The sequence below is a fragment of the Triturus cristatus genome, chromosome 6 (genome assembly GCF_964204655.1).
Source record: "Triturus cristatus chromosome 6, aTriCri1.1, whole genome shotgun sequence".
Taxonomy (NCBI): domain Eukaryota; kingdom Metazoa; phylum Chordata; class Amphibia; order Caudata; family Salamandridae; genus Triturus; species Triturus cristatus.
Genome location: NC_140589.1, coordinates 63,619,204 through 63,641,024, shown reverse-complemented (window position 1 = coordinate 63,641,024; position 21,821 = coordinate 63,619,204). Strand labels below are relative to the sequence as shown.

Here is a 21,821-nt window from a genome sequence, read left to right as displayed (position 1 = left end):
CTGCATCCTGTTGGTGCATTACGCCAGGTGGCGAATGCGGTCTCTGCAGTGGGACCTGAAGTTTCAGTGGGCCCAGCATCGGGGCAACCTGTCCGACCATGTCTTGATCTCGGAGGGCACTGCGAAGCAGTTGCAGTGGTGGCTCACGAACCGCAATTGGGTCAGTGGCAGATCCCTCTCCCTATCCCAATCGGAGCACGTAGTAGTGACGGATGCATCTGAAAGAAACACGTTAGATTCCTCACCTTAGAATATCCCCAGGCGTCAGGCTGGATCCGGAAAGATTTTTGTAGCAATACCCCTTGCGCGTCGCTAGGCGTCGTCTGCGGCTCCGCGTCCGTCGTTGGCGTCGTGCGCCGGAATGACGTCGGAGTACTTAGATGCCGCCCTCGCGCGCTGACGTCAGTTCTTCTTTTTTCTGCGCCAGTAAGCGCCGATCCGGGAAGAGCTTACCCCTAGTAATTTTTTGACTAACTTTTTTGACTTCTTTTGGTCATCGACTCAACTCTGGTGCCGGTAGCATGCCTGGGTTCAAGGCCTGTGACGCCTGTCATCGCTTGATGTCGGTGACGGATCACCATCGCCGGTGCCTGTACTGCTTGGGGGCCGACCATGACGCGGAGTCGTGCCTGGATTGTCAGGCCTTGACGTCGAAGGCTAGGCGGGAGCGGTCCCATAAGCTTCTCGAGCTTCGGCACTCGGCTCCGCGCCGCTCTCGGTCCCGGTCCAGAAGGAGGTCCAAGGACCGGTCGCGGAGCCGCAGCCATCGTCATCGCTCGTCGGGGTCTTCTGGTAAGTCCAAGCACTCCAAGCATTCCAAGAAGTCCAAGAGACGACATCGCTCTTCGGACTCCCCTCGCCGGTCGCACGACCCGGCTGAGGGTCCGAGTGGTTCCACCCCCGCGGCTCCGTCAGACCCGCAGGAGTCGCGTCCGTCCCCATACCCGCCGGTCCCTAGGACTGACGCGACTCCGGCGGAGGTCAGTGCCTTCCTCATGGCCATGAGGAGTCTTGCTCCGCCGTCGACGCCTGCCGGTGCGCCTTCGGGCCCCGCAGGTTTGACTGGGCGACCTCGCGTGCCGGCGGCGCCGGTCGACGGCTCCAGCCCCGACGCCACAGGTCCCCGAGGGATCCGGGCCTGGATCTCTGCCGGCGCCAGTCGACCTCACGACGCCTCCTCCGCCGGCGCCGACACCGGTTCCACCACCGACGCCATTCCCAGTCGACGTCGTTCCCCGGTTTAGCCCCGGTCCGGACCCGACGCCGGTGCGGCGCAGTCCGACGCCGTCACCGGCGCCGATGGGTGACCCTTTCAGCTACCGTCCGGCTCCGATCATTCCTCCCGTTTATCGGGAATCTGATGACGAGGGCGACTGGGAGGGGTCTGAGGACCCTATGGCCGCACAGGCCCAACTTTCGCAGGACTGGGCAGAGGAATTGGGGGACGCCAGCGGTCTGGATACCTCCCCAGACGCTGGTTTCATCTCTCCTCCGACTGCGGCCTCGGATGAGGGTGCAGCCTTTTCAGTGGTGCTGCGCAAGGCGGCCGAAGCCTTTGGGCTGGAGTTGCCTGCTGTGGACGTGAGGACAAATGTACTCACCGAGGTCCTCCAACCGACAGCAAGCTCCACTGAGACTCTGCTGCAGTTTAATGAGGCCCTCATAGACGTTCTGCAGGGCACTTGGTCCAAGCCCTCCACAGTCCCTCCTGTGGACCGGAACGTTGCCCGGCGCCACCGCCCTGCTCCGGGCGACCCAAGTTTCCTCTCCCAACACCCCACCCACGAGAGTCTGGTTATCCAGACCTCGACCTCCCAATCCTCCTTCCCGTCCGCTCCTCCGGATCGGGAATCCAAGAGGCTGGAACAGTTTGGCAAGAACCCGTTCTCGTCCCTGAGTTTGGGGCTGCGATCTTTAAATACCGCTTGCATTTTGGACCGTTATTCCCACTCTCTGTGGGATACAGTGGAGGACGTGCTGCCCCTGTGTCCGGTGGAGGCCCGGACACGGCTCACCCAGGCACTTGCTGACGGGCGAGATGCAGCACGACATGCCATCAGGTATGGACTTGACACCACGGACTCGCTAGGTCGGGCGATGAGCACCACGGTGGCGCTTCGGCGTCACGCCTGGCTGAGGTCCACGTCCTTTTCAGGGGATGTCCAGAGTTCTCTCATGGACATGCCTTTTGATGGCACTCGCCTTTTTGGTGAGAAGGCGGACAGTGCGCTGGCTCGGTTCAAGGACTCCCAGGCCACGGCCAAGTCCTTGGGTCTTTCGGCCCCGCGGCCGCAAACTTCCGCCTTTCGCCCATTTCGTGGCCAAGGAAGGGGCGCCTCCTCACGTCCGCCCAGCCACCGGCCGCAGAAACAACCTGCACGCGGTCGCGGATGTGGATTCCGCTGAAGCGGTACTGGAGGTCAACGTGCCGGTCAGTCCACATCCACCCCGGCAGCATCTGCCTCAAAGCCCTCCTAGTCCGAGCTTTCAGGCCCATTCAACGCCAGTGGGCGGCAGAGTACGCCATCACCTGCTCCACTGGCGCTCCATCACGTTGGACAGGTGGGTGCTGCAAATCGTCCGAAGGGGCTTCTCCCTCCCCTTCGAGACGACCCGTCCAGCCATGCCACCACAGAACCACCGCATGTCGGGGGATCATTTGCATCTTCTACGGGAGGAAGTTTCGGCCCTCTTGGCCAAAGAGGCTGTCGAGCGCGTTCCTGGTCCAGAAATAGGTTGTGGTTGTTATTCCCACTACTTTCTGGTTCCCAAGAAGGGCAAAGGGGGCCTACGCCCGATCTTGGACCTCAGGAGCGTGAAAGCCTTCCTCCGGAAGGAACGGTTCAAGATGCTCACTTTGGCTCAGGTTCTAGCTGCCCTAGACCCTGGAGACTGGATGGTAGCGTTGGACTTGCAGGATGCTAATTTCCACATCCCCGTCCTGCCGGCCCACCGGCGTTACCTGCGGTTCACGGTGGGTCAGGAGCACTTTCAGTTCACCGTGCTCCCCTTCGGCCTCACCAGTGCCCCTCGGGTGTTCACGAAAGTGATGGCGGTGGTCGCAGCTCATCTGCGCAGATCAGGGGTTTCAGTCTTCCCCTATCTCGACGACTGGCTGTTGAAGGCGGGCTCGCCCCAGCAGGTCGTCTCCCACCTCCAGACTACGGCAGACCTCCTGCACTCGCTGGGGTTCTCCGTCAATGTGCCGAAGTCGCACCTGAGTCCCTCCCAGAAGCTCCTTTTCATAGGGGCGGCTCTCGATTCGGCGCAGTTCCGGGTTTATCCTCCGGAACAGCGGGTCCGGGACATTCAGGCCCTGATTTCCATCTTCCGGCCTCTGTCTTGGATTTCGGTCAGGTTGGTGCTGCGGCTTCTGGGGCTGATGGCCTCCTGCATCCTGTTAGTACCTCACGCCAGGTGGCGGATGCGGGCTCTGCAGTGGGACCTAAAGTTTCAGTGGGCCCAGCATCGAGGCAACCTGTCCGACCATGTCTTGATCTCGGAGGGCACTGCGAAACAGCTGCAGTGGTGGCTCACGAATCGCGATTGGGTCAGCGGCAGATCCCTCTCCCTACCCCAACCGGAGCATGTAGTAGTGACGGATGCGTCCCTCCTGGGATGGGGTGGCCATATGGGAGAGGCGGAGATCAGAGGACTCAGGTCTCTGGCGGAGACTCGGCTCCATATCAACCTCTTGGAGTTGAGAGCGATCCGACTTGCACTGAAAGCCTTCCTTCCCTCTGTTCGGGGAAGTGCCGTGCAGGTGTTCACGGACAACACCACCGCCATGTGGTATTGCAACAAACAGGGCGGGGTGGGGTCGTGGACCCTTTGTCAGGAGGCTCTGCGCCTCTGGACATGGCTGGAACATCAGGGCATCACCCTGGTGGTTCAACATCTGGCGGGCTCTCTGAACGCCAGAGCAGACAAACTCAGCTGCCGGTGCATGTTGGATCACGAATGGCGTCTGAACTCGGACGTGGCACAAGGTCTCTTTCTGCAGTGGGGAGAGCCTTGGTTAGATCTATTCGCCACCAAAGAGAACGCGCAATGTCAGCAGTTCTACGCGTTGGAATTTCCAAGGCGGCACTCGCTCGGAGACGCTTTTCGTCGCGAGTGGAGTTGCGGTCTGTTGTACGCCTTTCCGCCTATACCACTTCTGCCCAGAGTGCTGAAGAAGATCAGGCGCGACCGGGCCCAAGTCATCTTGGTGGCTCCAGATTGGGCACGAAGGTACTGGTATCCCGAGCTACTCAGTATGTCCATCGATCCTCCGATACGACTGCCTCTTCAGGAGGACCTTCTGTCGCAGCAGCAGGGGATGGTCCTCCACCCGAACCTGTCCAGCCTCCACCTCCATGCGTGGAGATTGAGCGGCGGCAATTGATGCCATTTGACTTGCCTCCTGAAGTCTGTGATGTCATTCTGGCAGCCAGGCGTCCCTCCACAAAGATGGTATACGCCTGCCGGTGGAACAAATTTGTGGCATGGTGCACAGCAAAGGCTGTGGATCCCCTTTCTGCCCCTCTTTCTGAGGTTCTCCTCTTTCTTCTTTCTCTGGCCCAGCAGGGCTCTGCTCTGGGCACGCTTAAAGGTTATCTTTCAGCTGTCTCTGCTTTCTTACGGCTTCCTGATCAGCCTTCTCTTTTCAAATCCCCTGTTGATTCGCGTTTCCTCAAAGGCATTACTCACATGTTTCCTCCTGTCCCCTTCGTAATGCCTCAGTGGGATTTGAATCTAGTCTTGACTTTTCTGATGTGCGCTCCCTTTGAGCCTCTTCACAATTGTCCCATTCGTCTTCTGACTCTTAAGACTGCTTTCCTGGTAGCTATCACCTCGGCTAGACGGGTGAGTGAGCTCCAGGCTCTGTCATCTAAGCCTCATTTTCTTTCTGTTCATCCGAACAAGGTTGTCCTCCGGACTCGTCCTTCCTTTCTTCCGAAAATGGTGACTCCCTTTCACATCGGGCAATCTGTCACGTTGCCCACCTTCTTTCCGCCTCCGCATCTTTCGAAAGAGGAAGAGAGGCTCCACCGTCTGGACCCAAAACGGGCGCTGTCCTTTTATTTGGACCACACCAAACAGTTCCGGGTGGACGACCAGCTTTTTGTTGGATACGTGGGTGCTAAGAAGGGAAGGGCAGTACACAAGCGGACCATCTCGCGGTGGGTCGTATTGTGTATAAAGGCTTGTTACTCCTTGGCTAAAAAGGACCCTCCTGTATGAGAGCCCATTCCACCCGGGCCACAGCGGCGACTACTGCCCTGGGACGGGGAGTTCCCTTGCAGGACATCTGTCAGGCGGCGACGTGGGCCTCGCTGCACACGTTTGCCAAGCATTATTGCCTAGATAGCCAAGTCCGGAGAGATGGCTTCTTTGGCCGTTCTGTTCTCCAGGACTTTCTGGTGTGATCTTGGTTCGCAGACCCACCACCGGGGTTGGTATTGCTGGGGTATCTATTCTAAGGTGAGGAATCTAATTAACGTGTTTCTTTCAGATGAACAAGTTACTTTCCTTCGGTAACGATGTATCTGTAAGAAACATTAGTTCGATAGATTCCTCACCGACCCACCCATCCTCCCCGTTCTGCGAACCAACATCTAGGGTTAAGGCTATCCTTTCTAGGGCCCTAGATTTTTTGGCACCAGTGTCGGTCTCTTGCATGGCTCTGCGTTCCTGGCGCGGAAAGCTATGTAGAAGAACGGACGTCAGCGCGCGAGGGCGGTGTCTAAGTACTCCGACGACGTCATTCCGGCGCACGACGGCAACGACGGAGCCGCAGACGATGCCTAGCGACGCGCAAGGGGTATTGCTGACGAAAAATATTTCCGGGTCCAGCCTGACGCCTGGGGATATTCTAAGGTGAGGAATCTAACTAACTAATGTTTCTTACAGATACATCGTTACTGAAGGTAAGTAACTTGTTCATTTAGAACATTACTGAGTGACCTACTGAGGGTGTTTCTCAGAGTGCACAGACCCTCCGGAGGGGACCCTCAGGAGCTTAGAGTGCATGCTAAGTGCTGGAGTCGGGGACCGCAGAAGATTGGGGTGCAGACTCCATACTCACCAGACATCCCTCTGGATGCGCTAAGGGCCCTCCCACATGGTGGGAACTGGCGGGACCTGGAGATGTGGATTGAAATGGGGGCAACAAAAATGGGTGACCTCTACAGGGACTAGAAGAAGCTTTGAGGCATTCCAGGCGGAATTTGGAATCCCTCAGGGACACTTTTTAGTACATAGGGCACTAACGACAGCCATTCACAAGCACTGGCGGACGGGATCTGTAGAACCCCCGCCACAGCAAACTTGCTATTATATTGCCCTATCAGTGGGTACTATCAAAGTAGTGTCCTGTCTATACAGCGCGCTGCTCGCAGACGGACTACGACCGCTGGAGAAACTTCATCTCCAGTGTGAGGGAGACTTGGGCATACCCATACTGTCTGAGACAACGAAAGTATCCAGAAATGCATGCTTCAAATTGATAAACTATTATGTCCTGCACAGATCATAATTGACCCCCGAACGCATAAGCAGATACTTTTAGGTGGAGGACGCTGCCTACCCCGCGATGCTATGCGCCCCAGGCCCACATAGTACATATGTTGTGGGACTGCCCCCAGTTGCAGGAATTTTGGACACAAGTGGTGCCAGCAGTGAGCGAGGTTATAGATAAAGAACTGACATGCACTCTGGCTCTCTGCCTTCTGGGCCTGTTCCCTCACTCAACTAATACTAAGGTCACTAGCAGATTTCAAGACCTAGCATACATTTTAGCAAAAAAGGAGATGACCAAGAACTGGAAGGCCCTAGGTTAACAGCCTGGCCTAAGGAACTCCTGAAGTGGGCAGGATGTGAAGGCCGAGTACTGATGCGGGAAGCCAAAAGAAGGCTACCCAACATACAGTTACCTAGAGCTTGGGAGACCCTAGTACATGACCTAGAATATCCAGAACCAGAGCCTCCAGACGAGAGAGAAGCAGAATAAAAAATAACACTCCTAACATGGCCATGTACACAACAAATAGTATATGAATAATTACTAACCACCACGAAATGACCGAACATCACAAGTCATTGGCATCACCCTACCCTGCGCACACAATTAGGAAACTGATAATACACTCAATCCAGCACTATACGAGAGACCTGCTAACAGGATGACTTGGAGGAAGAGTGAGAGGGGTTTAGTTATGGTTGACAATTAATTGATGTTTGGACATCCCAACTGACCACTTCTGCGGCAAATGAAAAGAATATGAGAAAACTAATGTTACATGAAACAAATTGCCTTATGATTATGTATTAAGCTGCTGCAGCAGAGATAATCAATACCATTTGTTTAAAAAAAAGAGGCATCCCATGGAGAGAGAAATGGGCTAGCCGATTGAGGCGCAGTTAACCCAGATCCCAATGCACTAAATTGTGCCTGCTCAATACAACTTGTGTAGTATTCAGTTTTTGTGTGTAATAAAGCACTTTTCATTTTAAAAGTAAATCACTAGATTGGACTATCAGTTACTGCACTGATGCATGATTGTTGAGTACTGAACTCAAGCACTCCAGCCCACTTCCCTGAGAAGCCTATGACTTCTTGTTATTGCTGCCATTGAGAGTCAAGCGTTGTAGTAGGAGCAGTTTGTACAGCCATAGTAGATCAGATCACAGAACACCATAATCAAAAAGCTTCAAACCCCATGGTTGAGACCCAGTAGCCCATGCTTTCCCAGTGGCTGCCTAAGCCCCCGAACAGGGTCTGACAACCTACCATGCAGTCTTTGTGAAAAGGACCCAGGAACCACCATTTAAATTTGGATAACCCGTTAATTTTTAGGGACATCCGATACTTAATTCCCAGTATGAATGAACGAATGAATGAGAAATGGTTATATAGCGCACAGCTACTTGAGGTATCAACAGGGAACAGAGAGAGTCCAAGTGTTCATCAGGTCATCGTCCACCAGGTTAATGTCAGCGGCATGGACAAAGCTTGATCATCAAAGTTCTCAGGTAGTTCTGTAACTCTGGCTGAAAACAGCCTGGGGATATTTATACCGCTGTGGTAAACAGTAAAATTGTTTTTGAGAACCTAGCACGCGAATGCTGTCAAATAACTGCTTCCTGGCATCATATTTTGTCAGAACAATCTATTCGACATATCTAGTGTTGTTTTGTATTTTTTCTCCACACTGTTATTCATTAGCGTGGCACTGTGTGCATTTTTTTCTGCAAATGTGTGCGTAGCGGAGTTCAAAGGTCTGTAATTCAATACTAGACGATATGATTGATCTGGTTTAATTGCAGAAAGCAGAGGATTATTGTAGGAAGCTGGCTCGCTCTATATACACTATACAAAGTAAGGCATAGTGTACACAGAGCCCAGGTAGTCCCCAAAGGTACTGCAGAGGCTAAATTAGGTAAGTACAGTACTAACAGCTCCCTTTGTGGTAGTGTGGGTGATCAGTTAGGCTTATCCAGAGGGTGTGTTAAGCATTTATTGTATTAACTCAATCAAGACTGATGCACACACTCGTCGACTGAATCCAGACCAATTGTGTACATACCAAAAAAGGTATACTTGCAGTTTATTTCTAGAACCAAGCAGGACTTGGTACAGGTAGGCAAAATATACTTGGAGCGCAGCATTTCACAATGAAATGCAGTTCTGATTGACTTTTGCAAAAATCACAGTTTGGTATTGATTCAGAAAACAGTTTGCATTATACAGTAATTAATTTAGAATACTTTTAAGTTACTTTTATATTACTTTGAGTACTAGGGATGGGATGCCTAGATACCGCCCCAAAGGATCTCACAATACAAGGTAAGTAAGACTTTTTATACTTTGCGTTTTAGTTATCTTCTCTCCATACAAACATTAGTCCAACACTTAGAACATTTTGGGCCCAAAATCTCAAAACATGGTTTCCTATAGGAGAAAAAAAATGAGGCTAGGGAGGCCTTTGGTTAGGGACTGCTGACGAGCAGGCTACTCAAATGTGGGAGCAAAGCTCCTGAGGTTAGGGTCAGCACTGCAGTGGCCAACGACCAGCACAGGAGCTGCACGACCAGTGGCACTGAGGCGGCCGGGTGCAGGGTGCCAAAAAGACGTCGGGACCCTCTGCTTTTCAACTGAGACCTTCGGTTAGGTGAGGCTGCTGCAGGCTTGGGCAGGGAAACTTGAAGGCGACCACCGGCCTTGGATGCCTGGACACAGTTGGTTGTGTCACCCAAGGCCGTGGGGCGCCAGGTGCAGGGGTGTCTTCTGGCGTTGGGTTTTCTTATCAGTTCCGTTTACTGTCAGGGGGGCCCTTCAGGTCGAAGCTGCATGCGTTGTCTTGAAGCTTGAGGGGCGTCGGGGATCACCAGATCCCAGGTCAGGATCACTGGGAAGACTTCCTCGTGGTGTTGGACTACTCAAACTTGGGCCATGGACGTTGTGTGCAGAGCGATACAGAATCACGTGAATCCGGATTCTGGTCTTTATTTTAGCAAATCCGGTGCTCACGGTAGACAGAGTCTGTAAGGTGAGTGCAGGGATGGTCCTCTGGGGTGTGGGGGGGTGCTGGACAGGCTGGTTTCTTTGCTGTAGGCAGGTCGGAATTAGGACAGGCCGGTAGGGCTGGGCCCAAAGCAGTAGGTGTCCTCTTCTTCCTGGGTCAGTCGAATATGAAGAGGCAAGGTTCAGGGTTGCCCCTAAATACTAGATTTAGGGATGTTTAAAGGGGTGTGCAAGTCGGAACCAATGGGTCCCTTCTTTGGGGTGGGTATGCACCCTTTTATGCCACCCTCCAGTGGGAGGGGGGCATGAGCCTCTCTGTACTTCAAGATGGAAGGGACTAAGATGTGTGCTTCACCTCACCTCCTCGACCTGAGCGGTGGTGTTGGCAAAGGCGGGTACACGTGTCTTTCTAACTTGGTTCTCCCGGCGATTCTCCTGCCTAAAGTTATGTTATGTTATATATGCTTCTATAGCGCTCGAATCACCCGGGGGCATCTCGGCGCTTAGCTAGAGATATTCCTAAGACTGAAAAAAAGGACAGGGTATTTTAGAATAAAAAGGCTTTTAACTGTTTCCTAGATGTGCTATAAGTTGTAATTTTGCGGAGGGAGTCTGGTAGCTCATTCCAATATCTTGGTGCTAAATACGAAAAGGATTTTCCTCCAGAACGACATAGCCTTATACGCGGCACTTGTAGGAGACCTCGCGCGCCGGACCTAAGGTTTCTGTTACGTACGTGCTTAGTAAGTCTCTTTTGGAGGTATTTAGGGCCTCTACCATTAAGTGCTGTGTGCGTGAGACAACAGATCTTAAAAAACGATCTCTTTCTCACTGATAACCAGTGGAGTTCTCGCAAAAGGGGCGCCGATGCGGAGCCCACTGGGCGATTCATTACCATCCTAGCTGCAGTATTTTGGATCACTTGCAGTTTGCTCAGCAAGGTCTCTCCTACCACGGCCAACAAGGCATTACCATAGTCCAGGCGACTGATGACCATAGTCTGGACCAAGGTTTTGCGATGAATTGTAGGCATGAAGGGGAGGATTTTACGCAGCAGACGCAGGCTATAATAGCATGAGCTGGTTGTCGCGGCTATATGGTCTCTCATAGATAGAGACTGATCTAACTTTAGCCCTAGATTTCTAACACATTGAGTCGGGACAGGGACAACTCCCAATTGGACGGGCCACCAGTCATCTGACCAGCTGACTGTGGCTTTACCAATTAGCATTAACTTCTTTTGCCGGGATTTAGCTGGAGGCAGTTCCGCGTCATCCAATTAGAGATTTCAAGCATTCCTCTGGCAAACCGAGCTTTCTCTGCTATTATGTCAGTGCCAACCGGGACGATAAGCTGCGTATCATCAGTATAAGAGATGATCTCAAAGCCCAGTTGTTCCGCTATCCCTGCTAAAGGGGCCATATAAATATTAAATAGGGTCGGGCTTAGGCAAGAGCCCTGAGGTACGCCTTTGTCTAAGCTGATTGAGTCTGACAAGTGTGGGTTGAGCATGATTGTCTGTGTTCTTCCAGCCATAAAGTTTTGCAGCCATTTTAAGGCTCTTCCCTGGATACCACAAATCTCTCCGCTAGCACTTAGTGTGAGATGGTATCAAATGCTGTGGAGAGATCTAGTAGTATCAGTATTGCCGAACTCCCTTTATCTATTTGTAGCCTGAGCGAATCCGTGACTGCTAAAATAGCAGTCCCGGTGCTGAAGCCCTGTCGGAATCCCGATTGTGATGTCGTTTAGTTCTAGATATCGGCTTAGTTGTTTGTTGACCATGCCTTCCAGCACTTTCCCCAATAAAGGTAAAAGAGAGATCGTACGGTAATTTCCAAGTTCTCGTGGGTCTGCAGTTGGTTTCTTCAGGATAGGACGCACATATGCTTCCTTCCATATTCTTGGAATAATCCCAGATTGTATAGATGAATTATACAGTTGGAGAACAACTGGCGCACAGCTGGTGGCTAAAAGAGCCATCGTCTTAGGTGGACAGAGATCAGTTGGTGAGCCTGATTTAGCTGAGGCAAGTACTTTAGAGACTTCCTCAAGAGTGATTTGGGTGAAACAATCCATAGTACTTCCTGTCTTTTTTTCTAGATTCCTATATCTAGAGGAATCAGGAACTAGCACAGTTTTAGATGGAAAGTTCGCGTAAATTCTAGCGATCTTATCTTGAAAATGACTCGCTAGCTGATTGCAAAAACCCTGTGTTTCCACGGGGGATTGTCTGCAAGCAAGAGGAGATACAAATTCTTTTACTATGCTAAAAAGTGCTTTAGAGGCATTAGCAGCACCTTCAATTTGGCTTAAAATAAATTGGCGTCTTGCTAATTTTAAATTGAGATGATAGGTGGACAGAGATTGTTTGTACTGCATTCTATCTTGCGTTGCTTTGCTGACACGCCAAACTCTCTCCAATCTTTTGCATTTGGACTTTTCCGTCGTAAGCTCGCTGGTGTACCAGGGGGCTGACGGGCAGTTTAGCAGCTGAGCCTTGTTCTTTTTAGGGATGACTACGTTCAAGGCAGTGATGAACGCCTTGTTGAAGTCCTCCAATGTTAGCTCATTTCCCATCTCCATTTTTCCCTTCTCTAATTGAAAAGTCTTCTCAAAGAGTTCAACTGTAAGATTGCACCAAGGCCTGAGCATTGTTTGTTTCTTAACCAAGCTAGGGGTAGGAAACTTAGTGCAGAACAGCTTGATGGCAAAACTGACCATAGCATGGTCTGACCACATAAGCGGCTCTGGGGGGCTACAGGTTAGATTATCGATGTTAGAAAAGACAAGATCTAACATGTGCCAGAACCGGTAGGAGCCAGTTATTGGGGGCAGCAAAAGGCAGGGACAGCTTCCAAAGTCAGCAGGCCTTTGAAGCTTCCCCTTCGTGGACCCAGCCAATCCTAAGGGAGGAGGAATGGCACCTCTGCCCAGGATGAGCTTTGTTTCTGGACCCAGAAAGTGGATGCTCTCTACCCGAGGGTCCAGAAACCTGTCTGTTGGTGGCAAATGTTGGGCAGTAATTCAGGAACCACACCAGGACTGGTCTATTTTCAGGGGGCGTCTCTAAGGTGCCCTCTGAGTACATTGTACATTAAATCCCACACTGGCATCAGTGTGGGTTTAATGTGCTGAGTAGTTTGCTACCAAACTTTCCAGTTTTTAGTAAAGCCATTGTGGGGTTCGTAATGACCAATTCCCAGACCATATCTTCTCTATGGTTTTACTACACTTCCAGTGTCTAAGTCCTATGGACTTAGACACCGTAGGAGCACAGGGCTCATGCCACCATGCCCTCACCCGAGGGCTAGTGCACCCTGCAGGAGGGGTAACTTGCCTAGGCCTTAGGCAATGGGTTACAGGCATGGCACACAGGGATGTATGTCATGTTGCCTTTTGTCACTTTTCTCTGCACCAAAACACGCAGCCTGCAATGGAAGTGTGTGGGTGTTCAGGTACAGGGCCCCTAAGGGTGGCACAATCGGTGCTGCAGCCATTAGAGGCCTTCCTTGGTCACAGTGCCCTTGGTACACATGGTACCTTTTTCAAGGGGCCTACCTGTAGCAGGGATGTGCCAATTGTGGGTACAAAGGTGCAGTTTTGGGAAAGAACACTGGCCCTGGGAACCGGGTTGGCAGGGACAAAGGGCACATCAAGTCAGGTTGCATGAGATGTCAGTCAAAAAGTGGGGGGTAACCATGCAAAAATGGGCACTCCCCAACAATTATTAATTGAAGAGGTGCAACTTTCAATTACACATGAGTGAGTTTCCCCCAAAAGAGGACATTGATAAACCTGGGACGTCCCCCTCCAGCTGTTGTTGCATTTAGTATAAACAATTTAGAACGCTTACCATTGTATCTGTTGTTTCCACTGTGATATAGTCATTCAGCGTTACTCCCACCAGACAATCCACCAGGTCTGGTGAACTCTACCATACCATCCAGCATAGTCAATGCCCATTCCTCATTCAGAAACCGAATTTCCTCATTCAGAAGCCGAATCCTCAAAATCCGGGTCATACCTGACCTTCAGTCCGGCTGACTTCTTCTTTTCCAGTTGAGGTTTTGATGTTTTAGATTTTACTTCCCGATTTATCATGTAGTCAGACAAGTGTTGTGAGTCCTTCATTGTTTTCAGGTGCTCTTCTGATCTCTGCTCTGACCATCCTCATCTCTCAGAAGGTTTATTGGATGAATCCTGGAAGGGACGAGAGGAAAGTGTATCAGTATTCTGATAACTGTCAGGCGGTTTAACATTATCACAGTTTTTCTGCACATTCTTGTGTTGGAGACCCACCCCATGATTTTGTTTTATCCTTGTTTTTCTTATTGTCCCACTTCTTCTTCGTTGAAGAGTCAGGTGCTTGCTTATAGCTATCCTTTTCACAATTACTCTTCAATTGTACTTTCCCATGTCTGGCCCCTAAACTATCTCTATCCATCGTAGCATAGGTTTCTTCAATGATTTTAGGTAATTTGCGCTCCTACTGTGCAGGAGGCAAATCCCTTAGGCATTGTCATATAGCTAACGCTGATGCTTTCCCTGTAATGTTTCTCAACATTATGACTGATACTGCGGCAAAATTGCCCATCAGTTTCATTCCTAAATCTAGAGCTCATTCTGTACCTGTTTTAATATTTCAGGTAGAACTGCCAATGAAGGGGTACCATGTGTTCTGGTATATACTGCAGCGAAAACCGTACCATAGGTGGCGCAATCCTCTACGGGGGCAGCCATCCCCATTGACAAGCAAAATGTTATTATCCTGTGTTTTTCCTGCAGGCCCGTATGGGGAAATAATTCTTCAAGCTGGTTTGTTTTCTGTACGATCCAAAACGGAATTTCTTCCCGTTTGGTGTGAACTTTTCCCTTTCAATGTTTGTGGGCTAATGCCTGGTGTAGCTAATTGTGGTGCTACTTCTTGAATAATCCGTGCAGGAGTAATCATTAATGTTTGCATCACAAATTTTGTAATCCTTCTGTATTTTGTCACTAGATTATTATATAATCTCCACAGTTGGGCTGCAGTCAAGCGTTCAATACCAGGATGCGGTGTATAACTGGCTAGGATAGACCATGTTGCCCCTTCATAGCTGAGTAGGTCCAGTCTCTCGTCTTGTGTACTATGGGGGAGGGCACCTTTAAACCAATTAGCATTTTCATTGTAAGTTAGAGGCACTTCTATTGCCTCATATAGAGTATATTCATCTGGTATTTCGCCTACTTGATATTCGTGAAATACCAGTGTAGTATCATCTGTAGCAAGGAATTTAACCCAGCAGTAAAATACCTGTGTTGTAAATGCTTTGTCTGCTTCTACCACGAAGGTAACTTCCCCAACATCTAGTATGAGTTTTTTTTGGTTGTAGTTTTTGAGTGACTGCATATCTGCAGTTCTCTGAGATGTTTTGGGCCATGTTATGTAAGTAATAAATTACAATGTTAGGCTAACACAGTGGGAATTAGATCCTTCCAAGCTTGAATTTAACTGCAGCCAATACATAGAATATACCTACTCAGCTTAGGAGGATATTCCCTACCACCACAGACTTCTCCGGTTTAAACGGTTTGTAGGGCTCTCCGAGGAAGCACGATTGAAATAAGTTGATCCATACAAAGTAAGAACCCAACCAAGACCTTTATTGAAATTTGCACATCAGGTTACATAGTAAGAAAGCAAAGTTTCGGCAAAGGCCAATGAGAGGAAGAAAATCCACATCTGTTACATATATCGTAAAGACACTTGTACATTAGTAGCCTACAGCTGAATCCGGGTGGGGGTAATGGGAGATGGAGCCGCAAAGGGCGTGGAAGAGAGCTGGGCGCAGGCAGTGTACCGGCGGGGAGGCTGTGGAGAATGAGCAATGTGCAGAGGGAGATTAGCACTACTCTATAATCGAGCACCGGTGGCTGCTGCGGGCAATGAGAGACAGGGAGTGCGGGAGAGGTCGCAGAGGGAGACGTGCTCCGGCGCAGGAGGTATGAAACAAGAGGACCCCAGATATCAAGAGGCCGGCCAGTTGCCGGTGTCAACTCCCAAAATTCGGACAGGAGTGTCTGACAACGCACAGCATCTTCTAGCCAAGCGCTGGCCCTAGGAGCGGGCCTCCGACTCCACTGCATGGCAACTCTGCGATGTGCGAGAACAAGCAGCATAGCGGTGAGCCGACGGGAAGCGTCAGGACAATGTTTTACAAAACCTAAAAGGCAGACTAATGGGTTAGGCGGGACAGATGTGAAAGTAATCTCGGTAATGGTGGTGCACACATCGCGTCAATACGTAGAAACCCCGGGGCACAACCAAGAAAGATGAGAAAAGTCCCCCGCGAGAGCTGAGCACCGGAGACATCTATCGGTGGGAGCGAGGCTCATTCTATACAGCTGACCGGGGAGCGATACAATCTGTGTAAATATTTAAAATGTATAAGGCGTAGGCGATAGTTGGGAGACAGACGTTTGGTCTGCTTACAACAATACATCCAGTCCTTCTGAGAAAGGTCAGTCCCTAGATCCTCGATCCAGGCAACGCGGGCACGATCAGCAGATATTGGTGATGCCGCCAATGTGGTCGCATAAAGTCTGTAGACCAATTTGCGGGGGGAGGTGGACGTGTAAGCCAGGTCGAGGGAAGCCATAGAAGGAGGGGGCTGAGGGAAAGTGGAATGCAGCTCCCGGCAGGACGCCCTGAGTTGGTAATGAAGCAGCGTGTCCATGGGGCCGGACTCCGCTGGAAGAGAGACGAAGTTGCCATCAGGGTAGAGCTCCGACAATGTGGCCAGCCCCATACTTGTTGCGCGTTTAACCCTCCCGGCTGTGTGCAGTGAGGGAAAAACCGGGTTGTATGCAACGGGCATGGTATTAGCGGAGAGCAGGCTAGAGCCAGAGTATTTCCCGAGACTGTCCCAGGCCCAGCGCAGGGTCTCCACAGTGCCGACTTCTCCACGCGGTGGTTTAGCGGGGACAAAAATGGCAGTTCGGAGGGGCGAGGGGGCCGGGAGGTCGGCCTCCACAGCCACGTGGGGCTGAAATGGCGTCGGGTGCAGCCAGAAGTAAAGGAAACTAGTCTGGGCACTGAGAAACCAACCAACTTGACAGCGCCATTTTGGTTTGTGTCCATCATTCCAAAAAGGTGTGAGGAAGAGGATAAACTGGGTTGGACCTTCTCTACAACTAACTCATTCCGAAAACAAAGAAACCCAGTTCTGTCATGAACAGAGATAGTAAATCTCTACTATAAAAGAAAAAAGAAAAGTTTTTTGCTTGTAAAACCTTCACCCGCCAGGATTCATCATTGGGTCCATTCCGATCCGCTATGGATCGAGCGTGCTGCAACCTATGAATTGCGTGGGAGCACAATTTATTTTTTCATGATAAAAGATGGTGTTTAATGAGGGAGAGTACAATTACCTGGCTAGTAGGTATACCCTATTTTATTCCTACCTCCAGTCAGTATGTTTAAAAAGTATAGGGGGAGCTTTAGGGAAAAAGTAAGTTATAGTACTGATTTCCTAAAGGTCAACATGTTTCAAGCTGTACCCCTAATTTGGCTTTTCTTTAGGACCTAGGGAATCCAGTTCCCTGGTTCCACTCATGTTGTTTCTCAATTGTAGCACACTATTTTCATGCCACAAAGTGTAGAAAAAAATACATTTACCACCTAGGCTTCAATCACTGCTTGTCTGTTGGTATGCAAAATGGAGAGTTAAAATCTCTAGCCTCTTGTTTCATACATATTACATCATATATAGATATTAAATTGTTGTGAGCACCTCCCTGTGAGGTATACACTGCAAAGTGAGCACATCTAGTGAAGATTGAGAGAAAGGGAAAAGCTTTTGTACTGTGCTTTTCGAAATAACTCACATATATATATATATATATATTTTAAAAAAGGACACAGTATGTATTCAATAAATTAGAACATACATTGAAATAGTTGGAGTGTTGCTTCATAGTTTCTCCTGGGGGAGAGGGGAGCCTGTTGTCACAAGGGATGATCAAATGACTGAAGCAGATGAAAGTTACAATAAGTGTCAAGACAGTGAACAAAACGAATATTTCCACCATCTTGCTTAGACAATTTATATATGCAGGCATATGCAATATATAACAATCTAGCATATTCCTACAATAGTAGAACCTAAACTATGTGTCTAGGGTGTAAATGTATGTTCTGCTAAGAACCCCCTACTGGATGATTTATTTAACCCCATTACCTGGTGGGTAAGAATGTAGGACCCCATCTTGGTTGCGAACTTGACACCTCTCATGGAGATGTCAGTAAGCTTCTGGGCTTCAGCGTGTAGGGACCCCTCGAAGTCAGCAGAAGTGTCTCCACTGATTATACTTGGAAACAAAAGGTTATATATAGAAAAAGGCATCCTTGCCTTGGGCAGAGATTATGATCAGGCTGCTATCGTTTTTATGCCACAGATAGCTGTGTCACCATATAGACTTAATAACAAACATTTTTGCACAACACATGTGAGAGCCTTGTACACAATGCCAAGGCAGCGTGATAGTGTTCTCACAAAGTTCTCCGTCTTTGTACGGTCAGTGCTTCCAAGAAACTAACCCAAATGTCACAAATGCAAATGTGTGTCAAAGGCGATGTGACAAAGTGAAGGCAACTTTAGGAGCAAACTGTGTACTTGTAAAAGAGCACAGATTCCTACCAGGCGTAACCGGAGACATGACACATTGATGTTAAAGGAGTTGACCAAGTATATCAAGGGGGGTCATATAAATGTTGAAGAGAGTATGACTCAGGCAGGAGCCCTGCAACACCCCTCTTTTCAACGACTTTGCACCCGAGGCATAAGGCTTCATTCAGACCACGTGCTCTCGTCTCGAGAAAAGAACCTAGCCTACCTAAAGCTAAGCCTGTCACACCCAGAAGTTCTAGCCTGTGCCGCAAGATAATACGGTTCACTGTATCAAATGCTGCTGACAAATCTATCGGCACTAGAGCGAGATTAAGTCCTGCATCTAAGTTGATCTAAATAGATTCTGAGACTTCCAATTATGTAGTCTCTCCACTGTGGCAAGCTTTGAAGCCAGATTGAGATGGATGTAACAGTTTCTTCTCAGTAAGAAAGGAGGTGAGCTGTTGATTCACAACTTTTTTCAAGATTTTCTAGTTGGCTGGGAGCAGAGAGACAGGTCTAAAATTTGCCAGAGCTTCAGGACCAGTGTTAGCCTTTTTGAGCAAAGGAATAACGTTTGCTCTTTTCCAATCATCCAGCATAGTGCCTGAATGGAGGGCGATGGCAAATAGCTCCTGATAGATAGGAGTGATGATATCTAAGATGTATTTCAGGACAGAAGGTGGAATGGGGTCAACTGGGGACCCTGACCTACAAGTAGAAAACTGTGCCATCAATTCCTCTGTGGAGGGGACCTGAAGATAGTAGCCTCTGCTTTCCCTGACCCCCTTGAACGGGGTCTGGCAACCTGGCATGCAGTCTTTGGGAAAACCAGGAATGTCAATTTCAATCAGGCTAACTTGTTACTTGTTAGGTTTTAAGTTGAATATACAGGTGCTGATCTCCAATGTTCTGTTTTATGAGATCTTAGTAGCTTGTTGATTTGACTACACGGTGTTTCCTAATACTGCATCAGGGAAAGAGAGAGATCAAAGGGCGCATCAGCCTTTCTGGATTGCAAATTGTGCAGACAGTAGAACTATTCCTCTAGCCACCTTCTGATTTTTGTTCAGGCCAATGTGCAAAGTCTGAGGCCATTGTTGCAATTTACCCATATTATACTTGTGTATTGAACCAACCCCTGTTCCAGCTAGCAGCGTGGGAATGTCCCAAAACGAAAAAAAAGAACAAAGCATATCTTAATACACCCCAGTCCTTCCCTTCATCCAGACAGTGTCGTGACCTGCATCGCACAACGACCACAGCTACAACTACACCTCCCAGAACACCTTTCTCGGCCGTCACGGAGCACTAGGACCAGCAAGCATCCTGATTGGGAGGCTATATAGCCCCGCCCATGCCGAGAAACGGGGCTTGACAATCATTCCCGTTCTTCAAGCTTCCGAACACGCCAGGCGGACGGTGTTCCCCGCCGGAGGTCGGGCGTGCTTCAATCCCAGCTGTTCCTAGCCTTTGGTTCGATTCCCGGTCCCAGCTTCGCCGCGCGAAGGTAAGACGCCAGGCGGAAGGTTGTCCCCGCCGGAGGTCGGGCGTGCTTCACTCCCAGCTGTTCCCGAGCTTTTGGTTCGGTTCCCGGTCCCAGCTTCGCCGCGCGAAGGTAAGACGCCAGGCGGAAGGATATCCCCGCCGGAGGTCGGGTGTCTTCAACGCAACCCTTGTCTTTTCCCCTAAAACTTACTAGGGGATTCTTGTTTTGTTAGGTAATTAGATGGAAGCACCGATAGCGGTGATCTTGGGCAGCGCTTTTTCACTGTGAAGTCAACAGTGAGAGGATAGCGCTACCACACATTCTCACTAGAGACTGTTATCTAGTGGGACCCGCCTCTACGAGAGGATTCTCGGAGTTCCTCCACCTTCAATCAGGTAGGAAGGGGGACTCATTTCACTGATACCATACGGGTGTGTGTCTGCCGGAGAAACGTTGGGAAACCTACTCACCATTTGTTTTGTCCTTTCAGTTGGTCTACCAACGCTCGTGTGCTGGACCTGCCAATACCTAACTCCTATCTACCTCGACACTACCCCACAGGATTCCTTGGTCCACCCTCCTTTCCCGGGGGGACGTCTGTCCATAGAGAAGGGTGGTTCTCTCTAGGGCACGACGCGCTTTCGGGAGAGAGGGACTCTGCATCAATCATCGTTCCTGCTGCCTTCTAGCCAGGTTAGTGGCACCCCGCCGTGTGCTCCTAAACACGGTTGTGACAGACAGGACCATTGAAAATCTGGAATATTTTATAAATGCTGGTTGTGAGCCTCTGACATTTTCCAGATTTAATTCAAATTGTGGAGTTCAATGCACTAGTTCTACCCATGTTGTCACAGTTATCTCAATGGAGAATCCCCTCTGCAGAAAACTCCCTAAGGAAGGCTGTTTTGATTACTTGGCTTTGTTTAAAGATCACAAGTTACTACTGAACTAGCATGCTAGGTTTGCTTGGCTGGACTATATTTGTTTGCAATTTTTGGTTATTTTTTTCCAAATATGTGATGGGTTAATGCATTGGGTGTAATAGCTGCGCAATGTTCAAGACTCTAAGCAAAAAATCTAAGCACCACTTTGCACACCCTCGATTCCCGCGTCCAGCTTAATAGATTGCAGAATGGGTAGTTAGAGCACTGAAGGCTTTATATAGAATTAGGTGGTGCCAGCGAAGGATGCAGGCATCATCCTCCTAAGAAACCTGCATGCCTTTACAATGTTTACAGATTAAGTGGTGGTTTTACCCTGCTCTTATGAATCCCCAAGAACCACGCCCTACCTCTTTCAGGATCGCCATAACTGAGATTGTAGAACTAACATTGAGAAATTCAGCAATTGAATAGTCTACAGCTGATCTTGAGTGCTTACTAACATGATACCATCTTTGTGGGGGATAGGGTTTTCACATGATTTGACCTTATAATCTGCACAAACACTACAAAAGTGGTCCTGTCACAAGCCAGCCCTTGACAAAACATTTAACTAAAACAGAAAAAATACATTGCTAGCTATCCAAATGAATGGAGCACATTCTAAGGCTTTATAAGGACAGTGTGATAGTAATGTCTTAAAAGTATAGGTAAATAGCCTCAGCATTGCAATGACCTCTATGTAGGTTTTAAAGGAATTGATATAATGAATGTTCGCCGACTTATTTATTTTACAATTATAGTTTTGAGTGAAATTACTGACATTTTTAACAGGATTTCATTATTTCTTTGTTATAATCAATTTTAGGTGCGAAAATTAGCATAGATGGAGCTGTAGAGTTAAAAAAAGTTGAGACCATAGATTTTGGTAAACTACAATCCTTTGAAGATATGATGGCTGCTGCTTCTAATCCTGATCTAGTTCACCAGCTAGAGGATGTTCTCATGATGTGGTATAAACAAATTGAGCAGGCAAGTTGGATTAGATAATTACATAACATGTTCTGTGTAATTGTATCATTACAGTATAAAGCGGTTTGTAATTAACAGGAGCTTGGCAAACTTGGAGTGGAGCAAAAAATAGTTCAAAAGATTCAAAACCTCCAGCCTTGTGTAACGTTCTGCACCTCCATGCCAGTCACCTGCCATTGCAGCTGGCTTTTTAACCTGGTAATTATGTACATCAGATTCATTGCGGCGGAGTGTGTAAGACTAGTGATGGGTGAATGGCA

The 21,821-nt window shown here is 49.2% G+C and overlaps 1 protein-coding gene across 1 annotated transcript in view; it reads left to right on the top strand.

The window, feature by feature from the left end:
• Window positions 1-21,821, top strand: part of DNAH8 (dynein axonemal heavy chain 8) — a 13,985,216-nt gene that overhangs the window by 746,792 nt on the left and 13,216,603 nt on the right. The window contains exon 7 of the mRNA XM_085610239.1: window positions 21,398-21,561. Coding sequence (XP_085466365.1) covers window positions 21,398-21,561 — 164 coding nt within the window. The remainder of the gene's footprint in view (window positions 1-21,397; window positions 21,562-21,821) is intronic.